The sequence below is a fragment of the Myxocyprinus asiaticus genome, chromosome 30, assembly GCF_019703515.2.
Source record: "Myxocyprinus asiaticus isolate MX2 ecotype Aquarium Trade chromosome 30, UBuf_Myxa_2, whole genome shotgun sequence".
Classification (NCBI taxonomy): Eukaryota; Metazoa; Chordata; class Actinopteri; order Cypriniformes; family Catostomidae; genus Myxocyprinus; species Myxocyprinus asiaticus.
In genome coordinates this window covers 42,837,239-42,853,643 of record NC_059373.1, presented here as the reverse complement: position 1 = coordinate 42,853,643, position 16,405 = coordinate 42,837,239, and the positions used below count along the sequence as shown (strand labels likewise).

Below are 16,405 nucleotides of genomic sequence, written 5' to 3'. Positions count from 1 at the left end.
TGAATGAGTGCAGTACCTGGAAAAGATCATTTTTGCCTCCTTTTTTGTTTTTTTGCATTATTGCCTTCATCTATGTTGCTCATTTTTATCAAACATATGTCCTCAGTGCCCGACCCACCAACAGACCTGAGGGCCATAAATATCACAGACAGTAAAGCACTGTTGCTGTGGAGACCTGCCCTGGCAACCATTGATCATTACATCATTAAGTACAGTTCTGACACAGGTAAGCAATATCCTATAATTGTGCAACTATTGCTTTGCTAAAGATATTTTAAATATTCTAAAGTTCAATTACATATACAGTGATCCTCACATTTATAGACATCTGCACACATGAAAAAACTGTTGATCTATCAGAAAGTTCACATCAGGAGCGTCATGCACCTATTTTTTATTTATTTGTATTTTTGAGGGGGCACCAGGTTAACCCACAGCAACCACCACACACAGGCATTTTCCATACATGACCCAAGAGGTTTTGCAGAAGGCATCAGAACAAACAAAACTATGCCCAAAACTGCTTTAGCTCAATAGAGTGAAAACATGTAGCAATGTGGCAATTATTGTAAATATTGTATTCTGTGTTTAGTGTAAGTGATAATAAAACTAAGAAAATTAAATCAAATATTTCTCCATGAGTGTGTTGTGTTTTTTCACAAATTAGTTTAACCATAAATATAACTAGCCTAAATGTGATGATTAGACTATGCTCAAGGAAACTAAATCATTAAAAGCTAAATGCTGGTTGATTAAAGTTATCTGTGAGATTGTCAATGACACGCAGCAGCCATGAATAGATCAAATATTTTTATCTGATATATCACAGTGTGTGCCGTAAGCAGTCGTTATTTTCTTTGAACATGAAGAATAGATCATGTAAAGTGCATTTCAGCATCAAAGGAATTGAACAGCGACCAATCAAACAAAAACATAGACATCATTTTTTTTTCACAGTAATGAGAATGCAATTTTTTCACAGTAATGGAAATGAGATTCATAATGGTGATAAAATAAATATGAGGTTCTCGTTCTTGATGCAAATTAACATTTTCATCAAGAATTTTTCTTTCTTTCTTTCCTTTTCTTTTCTTTCTTTCTTTCTTTCTAATATAGAAAGATCATCTATATTAGACTATGATAAAAAGGATGGACTGATCCACAGAGATAGACATAGTTGGTAAATGTTAACTGCACGAAAGTAGTTGCAATTAAGTTTTTATCATCATAACGCTGCGCTTTCCTTAGGTGCTCAACCTTCCCCATGAGCGCGATCTCCGAAGCAGCCACGGCTATAGCGAAACATGTGACTTGATTGGACTGTTAAAATTTATGTGAATAAAGATTTTTGCCACATAATTATTTTTATTTTTTTTACATGCGACAATCTTTTAATTTAATTATTGAAGGTACAAATAAGTTTTTTGAGTTCATATAATCCAATCAAAATCCTCTTGGCTCAAAAATCTGAGGGAGCACATGGGCATGACACCTCTGGTTCAAATGGATGAGACAACTTTTACAACCTGTACAACCTTTAAATTCGTCTTAAATACAAAGCACTCTCAAATGTACTTAGATGCTGGGAGTGCAGATATAGGTGGCTTTAAATGCCCAAATGTAGTTTATGAATATGTAATTAACATATTTATACATCATCAGAAAAGGATGGGTTTGAAAGTAATTTGTCTAAAAAGTATACTCCTGACAATTGACAGTCATTACAATTTTCCTGAAAAATGACACTCATGTGTTTTTCTCTGTTCTCTTTTTAAGTACCTGGATCTGAAAAAACCATCAAAGTATCTGGCAATGCAGCTGAACAGCAGCTGCAGGCCTTGCAAACTTCCACCAAGTATAGCGTGACCATTCAAAGCCAACTGCGAAACCTGAGCAGTGCAGCAGCCAGCACAGTTTTCACAACCTCCAGTGGTTAGCATGAATGTATTCTGCTTGTTTAGTCATTTTGAAGTGTAGTGAATTCAATATTTCTTTAATTCCATGCTTCTTTCTCTAAAATTATTGACACTTGCTTTGATATTTGCATATCCACTGCAATGACATGCATATACTGTATGTTTAATTGTCACTTAAGTGTAAAGATTCAGTACTTTTTCTTGATGGTGTCTTGATTATATGATGTCAAAGTTTATTCTATGTTCTTCTACTTCTCCTGAACAGCAATTGACCCTTAAGCATTTTAAAAGTACATATATATGATTGTAAAGTTCTCATGAATACTCTGAATGTGGCAGGCTCTGATAAACAAGGGGACAGTCCCCGTGATCTCAAAGCCAGTCAGGTGACGCCTCGTGCTGCTGTGTTGTCATGGAAACCACCTGCATCAGCCGTCAGTAGTTACAAGTTGAGATATTACACAGAAGGCCAGGACATTAAGGTGAAACATCACACATCAGCAGAGAAAAGTTGACAGCATATCTGTAGAATCAGCAGTACAATTATATTGATGACTGGGCCCACACAGAAAGCTCTGAAGATTTCTGCACAATTTGATTCTACACATTCCCGCCCCTTGTGTGACTATCAATTACAGTGAGCTAATCAATAACAGTGTATTACTCTCAACTTGTTTTTTAACCATATTTAAACATATTTAAAACCTATCCTTGAAATTCAGTGCAGAAAATGCACTGAAAGTTTGAAGATTCCGTCTGGGTCTGGATAAGACAGGATTAACTATTGTACTAATTTGGTCCCTTTTAATACTTTATTTTGTAAACATTACCTACTAAGTAATTGTCACAGTTATAGAAATTAATCTGTTTTTTCTACACAGGAAGTAGTTCTTGATCCCTCAATCAAGGAGTTCAAGTTAAACCAACTATATCCAATGTCAACATACACAGCTAATCTACAGGCCGAGAGAGGTGGTCAATACATGGTTGCCATCTCTACTGAGTTCACCACTGGTACTGATCAGAGTTTTATATCTTAATATCCTAACTTAGATTGTGTTTCTATACTGAGGCTGTATTTCTACAGTAAAGTTGTGTGTATGTAGTGAGGTTGTGTTTCTGTTGTAAAATTGTGTTTCTGTAGTGAGGTTGTGTTTATCTTTCAAGGTTATGATTCTATAGTGAGGTTCTGTTTATGTAGCGATGTTGTGTTTCTATATTGAGGTTGTGTTTGTATAGTGTGGTTTTGTTTCTATAGTGAGGGTGTGTTTCTATAGTGAGGTTTTGTTTCTGTAGTGAGGGTGTGTTTCTATAGTGAAGTTGTGTTTCTGTAGTGAGGGTGTGTTTCTATAGTGAGGGTGTGTTTCTATAGTGAGGGTGTGTTTCTATAGTGAGGTTTTGTTTCTGTAGTGAGGGTGTGTTTCTATAGTGAAGTTGTGTTTCTGTAGTGAGGGTGTGTTTCTATAGTGAGGGTGTGTTTCTATAGTGGGGTTTTGTTTCTGTAGTGAGGGTGTGTTTCTATAGTGAAGCTGTGTTTCTGTAGTGAAGTTATTTTTCTATAGTGAGGGTGTGTTTCTGTAGTAAGATTTTGCTTCTGTATTGAGCTTGTGTTTGTATAGTGTGGTTGTGTTTGTATAGTGTGGTTTTGTTTCTGTAGTGAGGGTGTGTTTTTATAGTGAAGCTATGTTTCTATAGTAAAGTTGTTTTTCTATAGCAAGAGTGCTTCTGTAGTCAGATTTTGCTTCTGTATCGAGGTTGTGTTTCTATAGTGAGGTTCTGTTTATGTAGCGATGTTGTGTTTCTATAGCGAAGTTGTTTTTCTGTAGTGAAGTTGTGTTTCTATGCCAAGGGTGTGTTTCTGTAGTAAGATTTTGCTTCTGTATTGAGGTTGTGTTTTTATAGTGAGGTTTTGTTTCAGTAGTGAGGGTGTGTTTCTATAGTGAGGTTTTGTTTCTGTAGTGAAGTTGTTTTTCTATAGTGAGGGTGTATTTCTGTAGTAAGAGTTTGCTTCTGTGTTGAGGTTGTGTTTTTATAGTGAGGTTTTGTTTCTGTAGTGAGGGTGTGTTTCTATAGTGAAGTTGTGTTTCTGTAGTGAAGTTGTGTTTCTATAGTGAGGGTGTGTTTCTGTAGTAAGATTTTGCTTCTGTATTGAGGTTGTGTTTCTAAAACAAGGCTGTTTTTCTTTAGTTAAGTTGTGTATCTACAGTAAAGTTGTGTGTATGTAGCAAGGTTGTGTTTCTATATTGAAGTTGTGTTTATGTAGCAATGTTGTGTTTTTATAGTGAGGCTGTGTTTCTATAATGAAGTTTTTTCTGTAGCGAGGTTTGCGATTCTATAATGAGGTTGTATTTCTATAGCGAGGTTGTGTTTGTGGATTGAGATTGTGTTTCTGTAGCAAAGGTTGCATTTTTGTTTCTATAGCAAGGTTGTGTTTCTACACTGAGGCTGTTTCTACAGTAAAGTTGTGTGTATGTAGCAAGGTTGTGTTTCTATATTGAAGTTTTGTTTATGTAGCAAGGTTTGTGATTCTATAGTGAGGTTGTATTTTTATAGCGAGGTTGTGTTTGTGTATTTAGGTTGTGTTTCTGTAGCAAAAGCTGTGTTTATTCCTATAGTGAGGTGTTGTTTCTATAGTAAGGTTGTGTTTCTGAAGCAAAGGTTGTGTTTGTGTGTTGAGATTGTGTTTCTATTGTGAAGTTGTGTTTCTTTTGCGAGGTTGTGTTTCTGCAGTGAAGTTGTGTTTATGTAGTGATGTGTTTTTATAATGAGGTTGTGTTTCTGTAGCAAAGGTTGTGTATTGAGGTGGTTTCTATAGTCAAGTTGTGTTTCTGCAGTGAGGTTGTGTTTTTATAGAGAGGCTGTGTTTCTATAGTGAGGTTGTGTTTCTATAGTGAGGTTGTGTTTCTATAGTAAGGTTGTGTTTCTATAGCAAAGGTTGTGTATTGAGGTTGTTTCTATAATCAAGTTGTGTTTCTGCAGTGAGGTTGTGTTTATGTAGTGATGTTGTGTTTCTATAGTGAGGTTGTGTTTCTGTAGTAAAGGTTGTGTTTGTTTCTATAGCGAGGCTGTGATCGAATTTCATTTTTGTGTTTGAATTTCCCAATAAGTGAAATGCTTAATTTGTGCTGTAGTTTGGTTGAATATAATAGTTTCCTGTTTAATAGGCCTGTTTCAAATTGCAAGTGTGATTAGCGGGTGAGCAGAATGTATTTTTTTCGGTGCCCATGTTAAGTTAGAGCATTCACATCAGAAGCTTCAGCAGCACGTCAAAGTGTAGCTTGAGTGCCATGTGAGTGGCAGTGAGTGGAGTCTATTTTTGCAGTGCTGCTCATGATCAATTTAAGTGACATTGAACTGTTGATTTTAAAAGTAGAAATTGTACACAATAAGCATATATTTGTAGTTTAGTTTGTATTTATATGAATTAGAATGTGTGGGAAAAAAGAAAACTATTGTCAGATGTAAAATGACACAAAACAAAATGCATTTTTTTTAATTATGTAGCTTAAGCAGAAGTATGGTTTTATCATTTAAAACTACAGTGTACTACAAGTTATAGGCTTAAAAAAACAAAAATAAAACTGTTTGATGATGTTTGAAATGAGCAGAGCTTATTGTGTTGGCTGTCACTACATTAAATAATTCTACAAGACTTTATTAGGTGACATCAATCAAGTTTGTAATACTTACAGTATCATTTGCCCACTCCTGATAACCATTTATAAGTTATATTCATCAATAAAGAAAATACTCAGCATAGTTACAAAGGAATCATTTTATTTTCAGTATAGAGCCATGGCTGTAACCCTGTTAAAAAAAAAAAAAAAAAAAAAAAAAAACATAAAGCCCTAGCAAGTTTGCAGTTGTAGTTATGATGCAGCTTTGCTGTAGCTGCGCATACACCTTGCTTGCTCTTGTGATGTGAAACAGGTGTAATAGGTTTGTCAGTATTTTTCTGGTACAGAGCTTTAGTGTGACGGTGTTAGAAGAGAGGGGACTGTTTTCACCGCTCAACTCTCTCTCTCTCTCTCTCTCTCTCTCTCTCTCTCTCTCTCTTTCTGTTGTCCTTAGGGAATCTTCGATATCCGTTTCCCACTGATTGTTCACAGGAGAAACAGAATGGAGCGCTGGAGTCTGGAATTGTTGAGGTGTTTCCACAGAGGAAGCAGGGAAAGCCAGTGCTTGTGTACTGTGACATGGAGACTGACGGAGGAGGGTGGACGGTATGTGGGGTGTTGTTAGGAGTGAGTCATATCTGCACTAGCATTCCATTCATAGAGACTGATGGAAACACAGATGTCACAGGCTAAGGACTCATGAGCAAGAGCTGCTGATTAGTTGCAAAAAGTTAAGTAGAGAGGGAGGACGTCATTTCATGCAATTTAGGAAATGCAGCTGACTTGAGTTGCCTCACATATTCACCATAACTGCAGCATAAACTGCCCACATCATGCAAAAATATTCCAAAGAGAGTATTATTTATTTGTACTAAAAAGATCTGTTATTATCCAAAAATCACTATAATCCAGAAAGAACTGTATTTTAAAAATCTGAACCAATTTTAATAGCTTTCTCTTAGGTTTTTCTTTTAAAATTCCTTACAAGAAATAAAAAGACACAAATCAGACAGAGGTTGGCATACAAATAAAATTAACTCTGATTATTTGGTATTGGGAGAATTTGTGAAAATATTTGTGAAATATCTGAGTTCATAGCATGGGAATTGCATGCAGGTTAATCTGGTCTTTTCAGGAGGGGAGGACCCCCACGTCTCTATGATTTTCTGGTCTTTGAATGTGGCTTGGGCCCCTCCTTTAATGTTAGTCTATGTGATATTTTGCCAATTTAATAAATAGGTTTAAGGGTTTGTTCAAATATCTAACCATTAGTATAAGCAACAGTAATAAGCTTGAAGCTTGAAGCTGGCCTTTGCAAACACTAAACATTTTCTAAGGTTCCACGGCATGCCATTGAGTGGCACAGGCTCTTATTTCAGTGTGTGTTTGTTTGTGTGTGTCTAGGTGTTTCAGAGAAGAAAGGATGGGAAAACAAACTTCTTCAGGGGCTGGCGTGAATACAGCCGTGGGTTTGGAGATCTGGATGGAGAATTCTGGCTCGGTGAGGATAGCAGCCATCTCTCAGTAATTTAACAAGCCAAATTATAGTCATACAGAGCCACAGTTGTGCTGACATATGCGTCATTTCTCTTGACACACCACAGATCACAAACAGTCAAAGAACAAGTTGGCCAGATATTGTTAAATGTAGCTGTTTCCTTGTTGAAACATAAGCTTGTTTAACAGGCGCTTGGCAGTGTAAAACCAAGCTCTGATCTCTGCTGCCCTCTAGTGGATGAAATGATGTCATTTATTTACACGAGTATGTGTCTTCTCTCTCTGCAGGGAATGAGCAGCTTCATAACTTCACTCAGATGAACCCAATGACTCTGAGAGTGGACCTGAGAGCAGGAGACCAGTCTGTCTATGCTCATTATTCCTCCTTTTCTGTGGATAGCCAGAAAAAACATTACACCATCAGAGTGTCTGGATACTCGGGCACAGCCGGTAAGTGTGTCATAAACTCATGTAAATGTACATTACTGTGCAAAAGTTTTAGGCACTTGGGAAAAATGTTGCATAGTGAGGATGTCTTCAAAAATAATGCCATAAATGGTTTTCATTTATCAACTAACATCATACAAAGTCCAGTAAACATAAAAAAGCCAAATCAATATTCGGTGTGACCACCTTTGCCTTCAAAACAGCACCAATTCTCCTAGGTACACCTAGCTACAGTTTTTCTTGGCTGTTGGCAGATAGGATGTTCCAAGTTTCTTGGAGAATTTGCCACAGTTCTTCTATCTATTTAGGCTGCCTAAATTGCTTGTGTCTCTTCTTGTAATCCCAGACTGACTCAATATTCAGTGGGGGGCTCTGTGGGGACCATGACATCTGTTGCAGGGCTCCCTGTTCTTCTATTCTATTCTATTCTATTTGCAAAATAACCATCTTAAGACAAATGTTTTTGTGAAGCATCTTATGTGCCTAAGATTTTGCACAGTACTGTATAAGCTAGGAAGAATAAGGTAGTAAAAACAGATACATGTATGGACAGATGGATTTCCTGAGAGGAACTTTTAAACAAAGAGGTTGGAGAAGGCAGGTTTTAAACAAACTGGATTTGGTCTCTCTCTAACTGTATTTCTCACACTCAGATTTTATTCTTAGCTTTACCATAATGAAGGCCCTGTGGCCCAGATTGATGACACTATGCATATAGTATAGCATAATACAGTACAGTATATTGCACCTAAACTAAAACAGAGAAATAGCTTCAGAGCTTTTTGATTGTTCGTCCAAATATAATAAATAATTCGTAAAGAGTTTCACTCTGTTTTCTATGGATGTGAGCAAAGTTAAGCCAAATGCATCTGGCACAGGGCAGATCATAAGTGAGCTGATTCTACTACAGTTATAATACCTGTAAAAATCTAAATGTACCTAAAAAGCATTTCTTCATGTATAGGTGACTCTATGACATATCATAATGGACGGCCGTTCTCCACCCGGGACAGAGACTCTCAGCCTTTCATCACCCGCTGTGCCATGTCTTATAGAGGGGGCTGGTGGTACAAGAACTGTCATGAAGCCAACCTAAATGGTCTTTACAACACAAACACCAACCACCAGGTACAACAGCAAAGACCACTTAATGTATCAAACTTTTTCCTGAACGGGGAAGTGTTTCACGATTCATAGCGGAAGCCGTCTAGGTTACAATGTTTACCCCGGTTCCCTGAAAGGAGGGAACGTGATGTTACATCAGTGAACTCATGCTAGGGTTCACTTCCGAGAGCACCGATCTTTCTGAATGGTTTTCCATCATGCCAATTTCATTGGCAGATGTCTTTCGAAGTCCTGCCTTCCATGCTCAGCGAGCATACTGTATGTAAGGTGGGTCGGAAGACAGCCTCCTCAGGACATTCGACTGAAGAGGCGAGAGGATCTCTAAAAACTTTTTAGCGGCAATCAGTATTGTGATAAGGTTACATGACGTCTCGTTCCCTCCTTTCAGGGAACCGGGGTTACCATAGTAACCTAGTTGTTCCATTTTAAGTCAGTCACTCAACTTTAAGTCAGTGAACTGACGCTAAGGGTCCCTAGAGTACAACGCCACAATAATGATTTGGCTGCACTTGCTACCAAAAATGTGGAAAAACGTTTGCAGAAAACCCACTTGTACACCAAAGTGTGGAAGAGCCTGGGACATTGAGTGACACATGGTGACACTGAATAAATATATCTTGCCTGAAAGGAGGCAAGATAATAGTCTGAGGGTAGCCAATTTTCTCCACAGAACTCACATCAGGTGAGGTGATGAGCTGTTTGGAGGAAGGACTGAATTCACATGCCAGCAGGGGCACCTTAAACCGACTGGAGGAAGAGTTGACTCTACTTATATGAAATCTAGGATTAAATCACTAGATTAATGATCAAAATAATCGTTTTACCAATAATGGGAAGCAATTAAGGTGATAGGAAAAAGGCTCACCCATGGGGAACGTTTTTTAAAAATGGGAGACAGGAAGGGAAAATTTCCTGTGTGTAATCTAGGAAAAAATCACTAGAATAGAATGATTACATAGCTGTTTTTCCATAAAGAAAAATAGCTCAGGTAATAATAAAAAAGGACTCACTCATGGGGGAGCTGCTTTCTCATAATAGATAGAAGAGACTTCTTCTTACGTGTAGTCCAGGAATAAAATGCTAGGCTAGAATGCTAACAATAACTTTTTTTGCCATTGTAGAGAAGCAGTTAATGTTGGTAGAGAAAGGGCTCCCTCTTGGGGAAGCTGTTAACTGATAGAAAATATTTCCTAATTTTTAGCAATAAAAGAACATGATAACTGGCTTACTGCTGGAAGGCAGTTAACAAATGTTCCTAAAGACACACTGTCCCGCATACATAATGGTGCTGTATAACCTGAGATAGGATTGATTTCTTACATCAAATGGAGATAGTCAAAACTTCACAACCAATTCGAAGTTGGCCAGAATGCATAAAAAGAAGTGTTTGCCAAGAGGGAACACTTCTTTTGTGTAGGTACAGAAGGGGTTTACCTTCCGAAGTGAGTTCTTAGTGTAACTAGCCAAATGGGTAGCGAAGACTTACAGAGACATTCATGTTGTAACTAACCTGAAGATGACTATACAAAATTTGTGTCACAAGGTACTTGTTTCAGCGCTAGTAGTAATGAGGTCTTTAACGAGAGAGTGTGCAATTCTACTGTTTCCAGTGGCTCGAATGGAGAGCTGTATAGTGCTTTCAGCACCAAAGACAGGTCCCGCATTGGAATAGTGACAGGGCGAGAGGGTCTGTGATGTCTCGCACCATGTAAAAAATTTCATCACAAGCTCGTGCTTGGTCATCGAAATGCCGCCGACAGGGGTGTGGTACGCCACAAAAGCTGTAACATATACTTTTAGCATTGATGAGGAAAAACCTGCATCCAAACACTCTTGCAGGAAATGAAGCATCACTTTTACAGAGCAATGGTTCATTCTGCAATGACTCGCCAAGTGGATAGAGACAAACCCCACAGCCAACTTGAATTTGGATCAACTGCTAGAACGAGATATTTACCAAGAGGCAATGTTGTAGTACTCGAGATCGGTCTTGGTCTCAAGACCTCTTTTTGAAGGTCTCGGTCTCTTCTTGGGATTGATCGCATTTTTACTCAGTCTTGTCTTGGTCTCAGACAAAGAGTACTCGGGATTTTATTTCAAGACCACAACTGCGGGGATATCACTAAATTGCCTGTGCATTGTCTGATTTATTTGTTAACATCATTACTGTGATTGGATGTAAAACTTCCTGCTTCAAATGCAAGCAATACAATTTTTGTTACTGTTAACGGCTGTCACCCCTCCCTATCCCCCTTCACACACACTCCAGGAAAGTGAATGTGGGAGACACGAGAAGAAATTGTGGCTGTCTGAGAGATATCAGACAAATCTTCTGTAATACAATTTGGCTACCTAAACCAGTGTTTCCCAACCACTGTGCCCACTAGTGTGCCATGATAGATTGTCAGGTGTGCCATGGAAAATGATCAAATTCCTCAAAATAAATAAATACAGTTTTTTTCCGGTATTTTAGTGAAGGCATAGAGATGGTAGAAGAGTTTTAAAGTTGCCAATTCAGTATATTTTCCATTACAAAGTATTTTATGCAACCAGTTTAAATATTTTGTCCATCATAACATTATTGTTCTAATAAACTCTAGTCCGCTGTCAAACGCATCTCCTCACATGCCCACAAAGTGATGCTTCATCATCACACTTGTAGTAATCAGTAGATTGTGTAAACGTGATAGGAAGCTGTTGTGTGTGACAGAAGCAAGTAATTGTCACATATTAGATGGAAACGATGTCCAGCGACGTCACTGGCTGTAGTTAAAGTCATAGGAATTCAAACGAGTGCAGTCGCACGATATCATACGAATTAGCCAAATTTAGAAAAGTCATACGAATCCTGACGATTTCACCATAAGAGTGTGTTGGTTTTTCATTATCCAATTAGCACTCTTGGCATCTGTGACCTCATTATACAGCGTACCTATGTTACTTGCTTTTTTGCATAGCCGAATTTCAAACATTATGAGTTCATGCTACTAAGACAGACAGAAAACATGGACAAGATCTTGAAAAAGAAAACTATTGATGATGGTTATGTGGGATAGTGGTGTGCCATGAGATTTTTTAATCGTGAAAAGAGTGCCGTGGAATAAAAAAGGTTGGGAAACACTGACCTAAACCACAAAGAGTTAATCTGCAAAAAAGTGTCCAAAAGAAAACACACAGCAGTATGTAAATTCTGTAATGCAATGCTTACCAAGATGGCTGGAACCACGTCAAACTTTTGTCGGCACTTAGAAAGAAAGCATAAAGAAAGATAAGCTAAGTGTAAGTGATGCTAGCAAAGCAAACCAAACTGACCAGCGATCCTCCGATGGTTTGGGCAGTCATTTCAGTTGTGCACAATGCTAAGCACATTGCGCAACTCTCCGAAGAGCGTGAAGTCGGGATTCCGCTTGCTTTTTCCATGTCCTTCAGTATTTGCCCGAAAGACCTGCAAAACTACAGAAGTACGCTCTGAAGAGCTCAGCATACACCTCCGTGAAGAATGGCACTTTTACGCTGAAGAGTGGCAATCGAGAGTGTTTGGACTCAGATGGAGGAGACCACTTGACCCCGATGCCTCGCCTTTCGACGCCGATAGACACCACACAGTTGGCTGGGGATATGCGGAATGAAACTGGATCATCAGTTTCTAATTTTGTTGGGATATTCCACAGGCAAAAATGCTATAAATGGAAAGCAAGAGGCCTGCAAAGCTTGCACTGGTGGGAACCTCCTTGAATTCTCTGCGCTTCATGTCTGAGCCTCACGCAACACCCGTCTGTGTTCCACGGAGGAGGTGTTGCGGGAAACTGGAGATGTAGCAGTGTTCTTCGAAAAGAATGCCTACCACGAGCGTTGTGTCTTAATGCTCATGCATTCGCAGAGAATATATTGTGCATCATCGAACATTGCTTCATCATGGGATAATGCCCAAGCATGAAAAACAGCAGTTGTTCTAGGAAATACACTTGTGATTATTCCGTCCTGAAAAGGACATATATTTCACAAGCATTTGCATTTGTTTGTTTTGTATGTTAATGAAAAGAACACACAAAACAGTATTTTATCAAGAGGGTTACCAATCTTCTTTTGTAAATATAAGGATTACACTTCACTACACTACACTAATATACACTACGCTGGGCACCCAGGGTACAGAAGGTCTTCTGCTGAACCATTGTAGGCAAAAAAAACGTGCATTACTAGGCAGGAGGTAAGATGTCTCTGTCTGCTGAACTCTATGTACAACGCTCAACGAAGGGTGTGATCCACAGAGAGATATCCGTTCTCACTTCTGAAGGAGAAGTTCTGAGGACGCTGTTTTCCGACCCCCCTTATATATGCTCATTGAGCATGGAAGGCGTTACTTCGAAAGACATTTGCCAATGAAATTGGAATGATGGAAAACCATTCAGAGAGATCGGAGCTCTCTGGAGTGACCCCTAGCGTCAGTTCACAGATGTAATGTTGAGTGACTGACTTGAAAGGAAATGGAAAATGTGGTGTATTAAATTTTTTTAAATAGCCAAATAACAAAAAACATTTGGCTCCATAGTGCTAATGTCTTTTGACAGTGCCTTACCCTAATGGGTAGATGACATGAAGCGATCACCTGAGGTAACTCTTAAATCATTAACTACTTTAAGTTGTTATGACAGCCAAAAACTGCACAAGTTAAGCCTGAACTAATTTTTAACTCAACTAACGCTTAAAATGGTTTTTGTTCTACATCTGAATTGCTCGTTTCAGTAGTTTTTATGTTGCGTCTTATATGGACCGAAACCAGAAAACAGTCCTGTGGTAATCAGAATTTGATCAAGAAAACTGCAAAAAAACAAAATTTGCCACAAACTTGCTTCAGATTTGCCACAGATTTGCCGCTTGTTATTTTCACATGCAAATGAGCTTGTGATTTGTTGCAAAGCTCATTTGCATGTGAACATTTGTGTGTGTGTGTGTGTGTGTGTGTGTTTGTGGGTGGGTTTGGGTGGTTTACGATGACATTTATTTAGGTTACAAACTTGTAATTACAAGGGTATTGTGCTATAAATATGAGGACATTTCTAGTCTCCCCATAATTCAAATCGCTTAAAAAACATACTAAATTATGTTTTTTTGAAAATGTACATTTTTTTTGTGAGGGTTAGGTTTAGGGGAGGGTTAGGGGATAGAATCTATAGTTTGTACAGTATAAAAATCATTATGTCTATGGAAAGTCCTCATAAGGATAGCCACACCGACAGTGTGTGTGTGTGTGTGTGTGTGTGTGTGTGTGTGTGTGTGTGTGTGTGAGTTGGTTTTCGTGGTTTACAAGGACATATTTTTACGTTACACACTAGTATAAATGTGGTTTATGAGGACACCACCAGTGTCCCTGTAATTCAAATGGGTTTAAAAACATACTAAACAATGTTTGTTTTTTCAAAATATAAAAATGGCAAAAGGTTTCTGTGAGGGTTAGGTTTAGGGTTAGGTTTAGGGGATAGAATATATAGTTTCTACAGTATAAAAATCATTATGTCTATGGTGAGTCCTCATAATCATAGGAGTTTTTTGTTGTTGTTGTTGTTGTTGTTGTGTTTGGTCATGCCCCCTTAACTGCATTTTCTTTCATTTTTGTCACAAAAAATAATAATAAATAATACATTTATAATAAATAAAATATTAAATTAATATTTAAAAATAAAAGGAAACCTGAAAGAAAGGTTTCACTTTTTATTGAAAAAGGATCTGTACGAATGAACCTTTTGTCACTGGGCCTAAAATGTTCTGTTATTTTGTGTACACTTTCTGTGTACATTTTTATTATGCCTTTAGTGCATTTATAAAAAAAAAATCACATTTTGTTATGTTGCAGCCTTATGCTAAAATGCTTTAAATTATTTTTATTCCTCACATCTATCTACACTCCATACCCCATAATGACAAAGCAAAAACCAGATTTTTGATAACTTTGCAAATTTATTAAAAAGAAAAAACTGAAATATCACATTAATATAAGTATTAATACCCTTAATTAGTACTTAGTTGAAGCACCTTTGGCAGCGATTACAACCTCAAGTTTTTTGGGGTATGATGCGACAAGATTTGCACACCTGGATTTGGGGATTTTTTGCCATTCTTCTCTACAGATCCTCTCAAGCTCTGTCAGGTTGGATGGGGACATCCAGGTCGGTGGACAGCCATTTTCAGGTCTCTCCAGAGATGTTCGACTGGGCCACTCAAGGACATTCACAGAGTTGTCCCTAAGCCACCGTTGCATCGTCTTGGCTGTGTGCTTAGGGTCATTGTCCTGTTAGAAGATGAACCTTCGGACCAGTCTGAGGTCCTGAGTGCTCTGGACCAGGTTTTCATTAAGAATATCTCTCTATTTTCCAGAGTTCAGCTTTCCTTCAACCCTGACCAGTCCCCCAGTCCCTGTCTCTGAAAAACACTCCCACAGCATGATGCTACCACCACCATGCTTCACTGTTGGGATGTTATTGCGCAGGTGATGAGCGGTGCCTGGTTTCCTCCAGACATGACGTTTGGAATTGAGGCCAAACAGTTCAATCTTCATTTCATCAGACCAGAGAGTCTTGCTTTTCACAGTCTGAGACTCCTTTAGGTGCTTTTTTGCAAATTCCAAGTGGGCTTTCATGTGTATTGCACTGAGGAGAGGCTTCCGTCTTGCCACTCTGCCATAAAGCCCAGATCGGTGGAGTGTTGCAGTGATGGTTGTCCTTCTGCAAGTTTCTCCCATCTCCACACTTGATCTCTGGAGCTCAACCAAAGTGAACATCGGGTTTTTGGTCACCTCTCTTATCAAGGACCTTCTCCCCCAATTGCTCAGTTTGGCCAGGCGGCCAGCTCAAGGAAGAGTCCTGGTTGTTCCAAACTTCTTCCATTTAACTTCTTCCTCGACACAATCCTGTCTCTGAGCTCTGCAGGCAGTTCCTATGACCTCATGGCTTGGTTTTTGCTCTGATATGCATTTTCAACTGTGAGACCTTAGATAGACAGGTTTGTTTCTTTCCAAATCATGTCCAGTCAATTTAATTTGCCACTGGTGGACTCCAATCAAAGTGTGGAAACATATCAAAGATGATCCAGAGAAATGGGATGCACCTGAGCTAAATTTCAAGTGTCATAGCAAAAGGTCTGAATACATATGTCAATGTGATATTTCAGTTTTTTATTTTTAGTACATTTGCAAAGTTATCAAAAACCTGATTTTTGCTTTGTCAGGATGGGGTAGATTGACGTGAAAAAAATAAAATAATTTAAAGGGGTCTGAATACTTTCTGAATGCACTGTATATTTTTTCAAAACATAAAAAAAGTGACCCTTACAAAAATTGAGAGTTCACTGTAAATTTGCCGCAAACTTGCCGCAAATTCGCCACAGATAATTTTCACATGCAAATTAGCTTTGCAGCAAATTGTCCATTGTTGCCAAAGGTTTGCCAGAAGTTCACCACTACCAGTGAAGAGCTACAAACTTCTAGCAAACATCTGTGGCGAATCACAAGCTCATTTGCATGTGAAAATAATGAGCGGCAAACTTGCGGTAAGTTTGTTACTAGTTTAGATTTTTTTGTAAGGGGATACTGCTACAGGAGCAACCCCTGGGCATGAACTCATTGCAAATTGCATATGTTGTTAGCCACTAACTGTGTCCTATGAGACACAAAGTTTTCTTCCTGCAGGGGGCTCTTAACGCCTCAGAAAACTGAATCCTCAATCAATCCGCATTTAAATTTTAGAAAATTTTATATCTCATTAGATAAATTTTTACACTGGTCAGTTATTTTAAATGAATACTGAT

General features: G+C 38.3%; 1 protein-coding gene across 1 annotated transcript in view; it reads left to right on the top strand.

The window, feature by feature from the left end:
* The window catches only part of LOC127420684 (tenascin-X), a 56,670-nt gene that overhangs the window by 36,111 nt on the left and 4,154 nt on the right, over window positions 1-16,405 (top strand). The window contains exons 9-16 of the mRNA XM_051663149.1: window positions 107-226; window positions 1,777-1,932; window positions 2,256-2,398; window positions 2,798-2,930; window positions 5,988-6,139; window positions 6,938-7,034; window positions 7,319-7,480; window positions 8,442-8,605. Of these exons, the coding sequence (XP_051519109.1) occupies window positions 107-226; window positions 1,777-1,932; window positions 2,256-2,398; window positions 2,798-2,930; window positions 5,988-6,139; window positions 6,938-7,034; window positions 7,319-7,480; window positions 8,442-8,605 (1,127 nt within the window). The remainder of the gene's footprint in view (window positions 1-106; window positions 227-1,776; window positions 1,933-2,255; window positions 2,399-2,797; window positions 2,931-5,987; window positions 6,140-6,937; window positions 7,035-7,318; window positions 7,481-8,441; window positions 8,606-16,405) is intronic.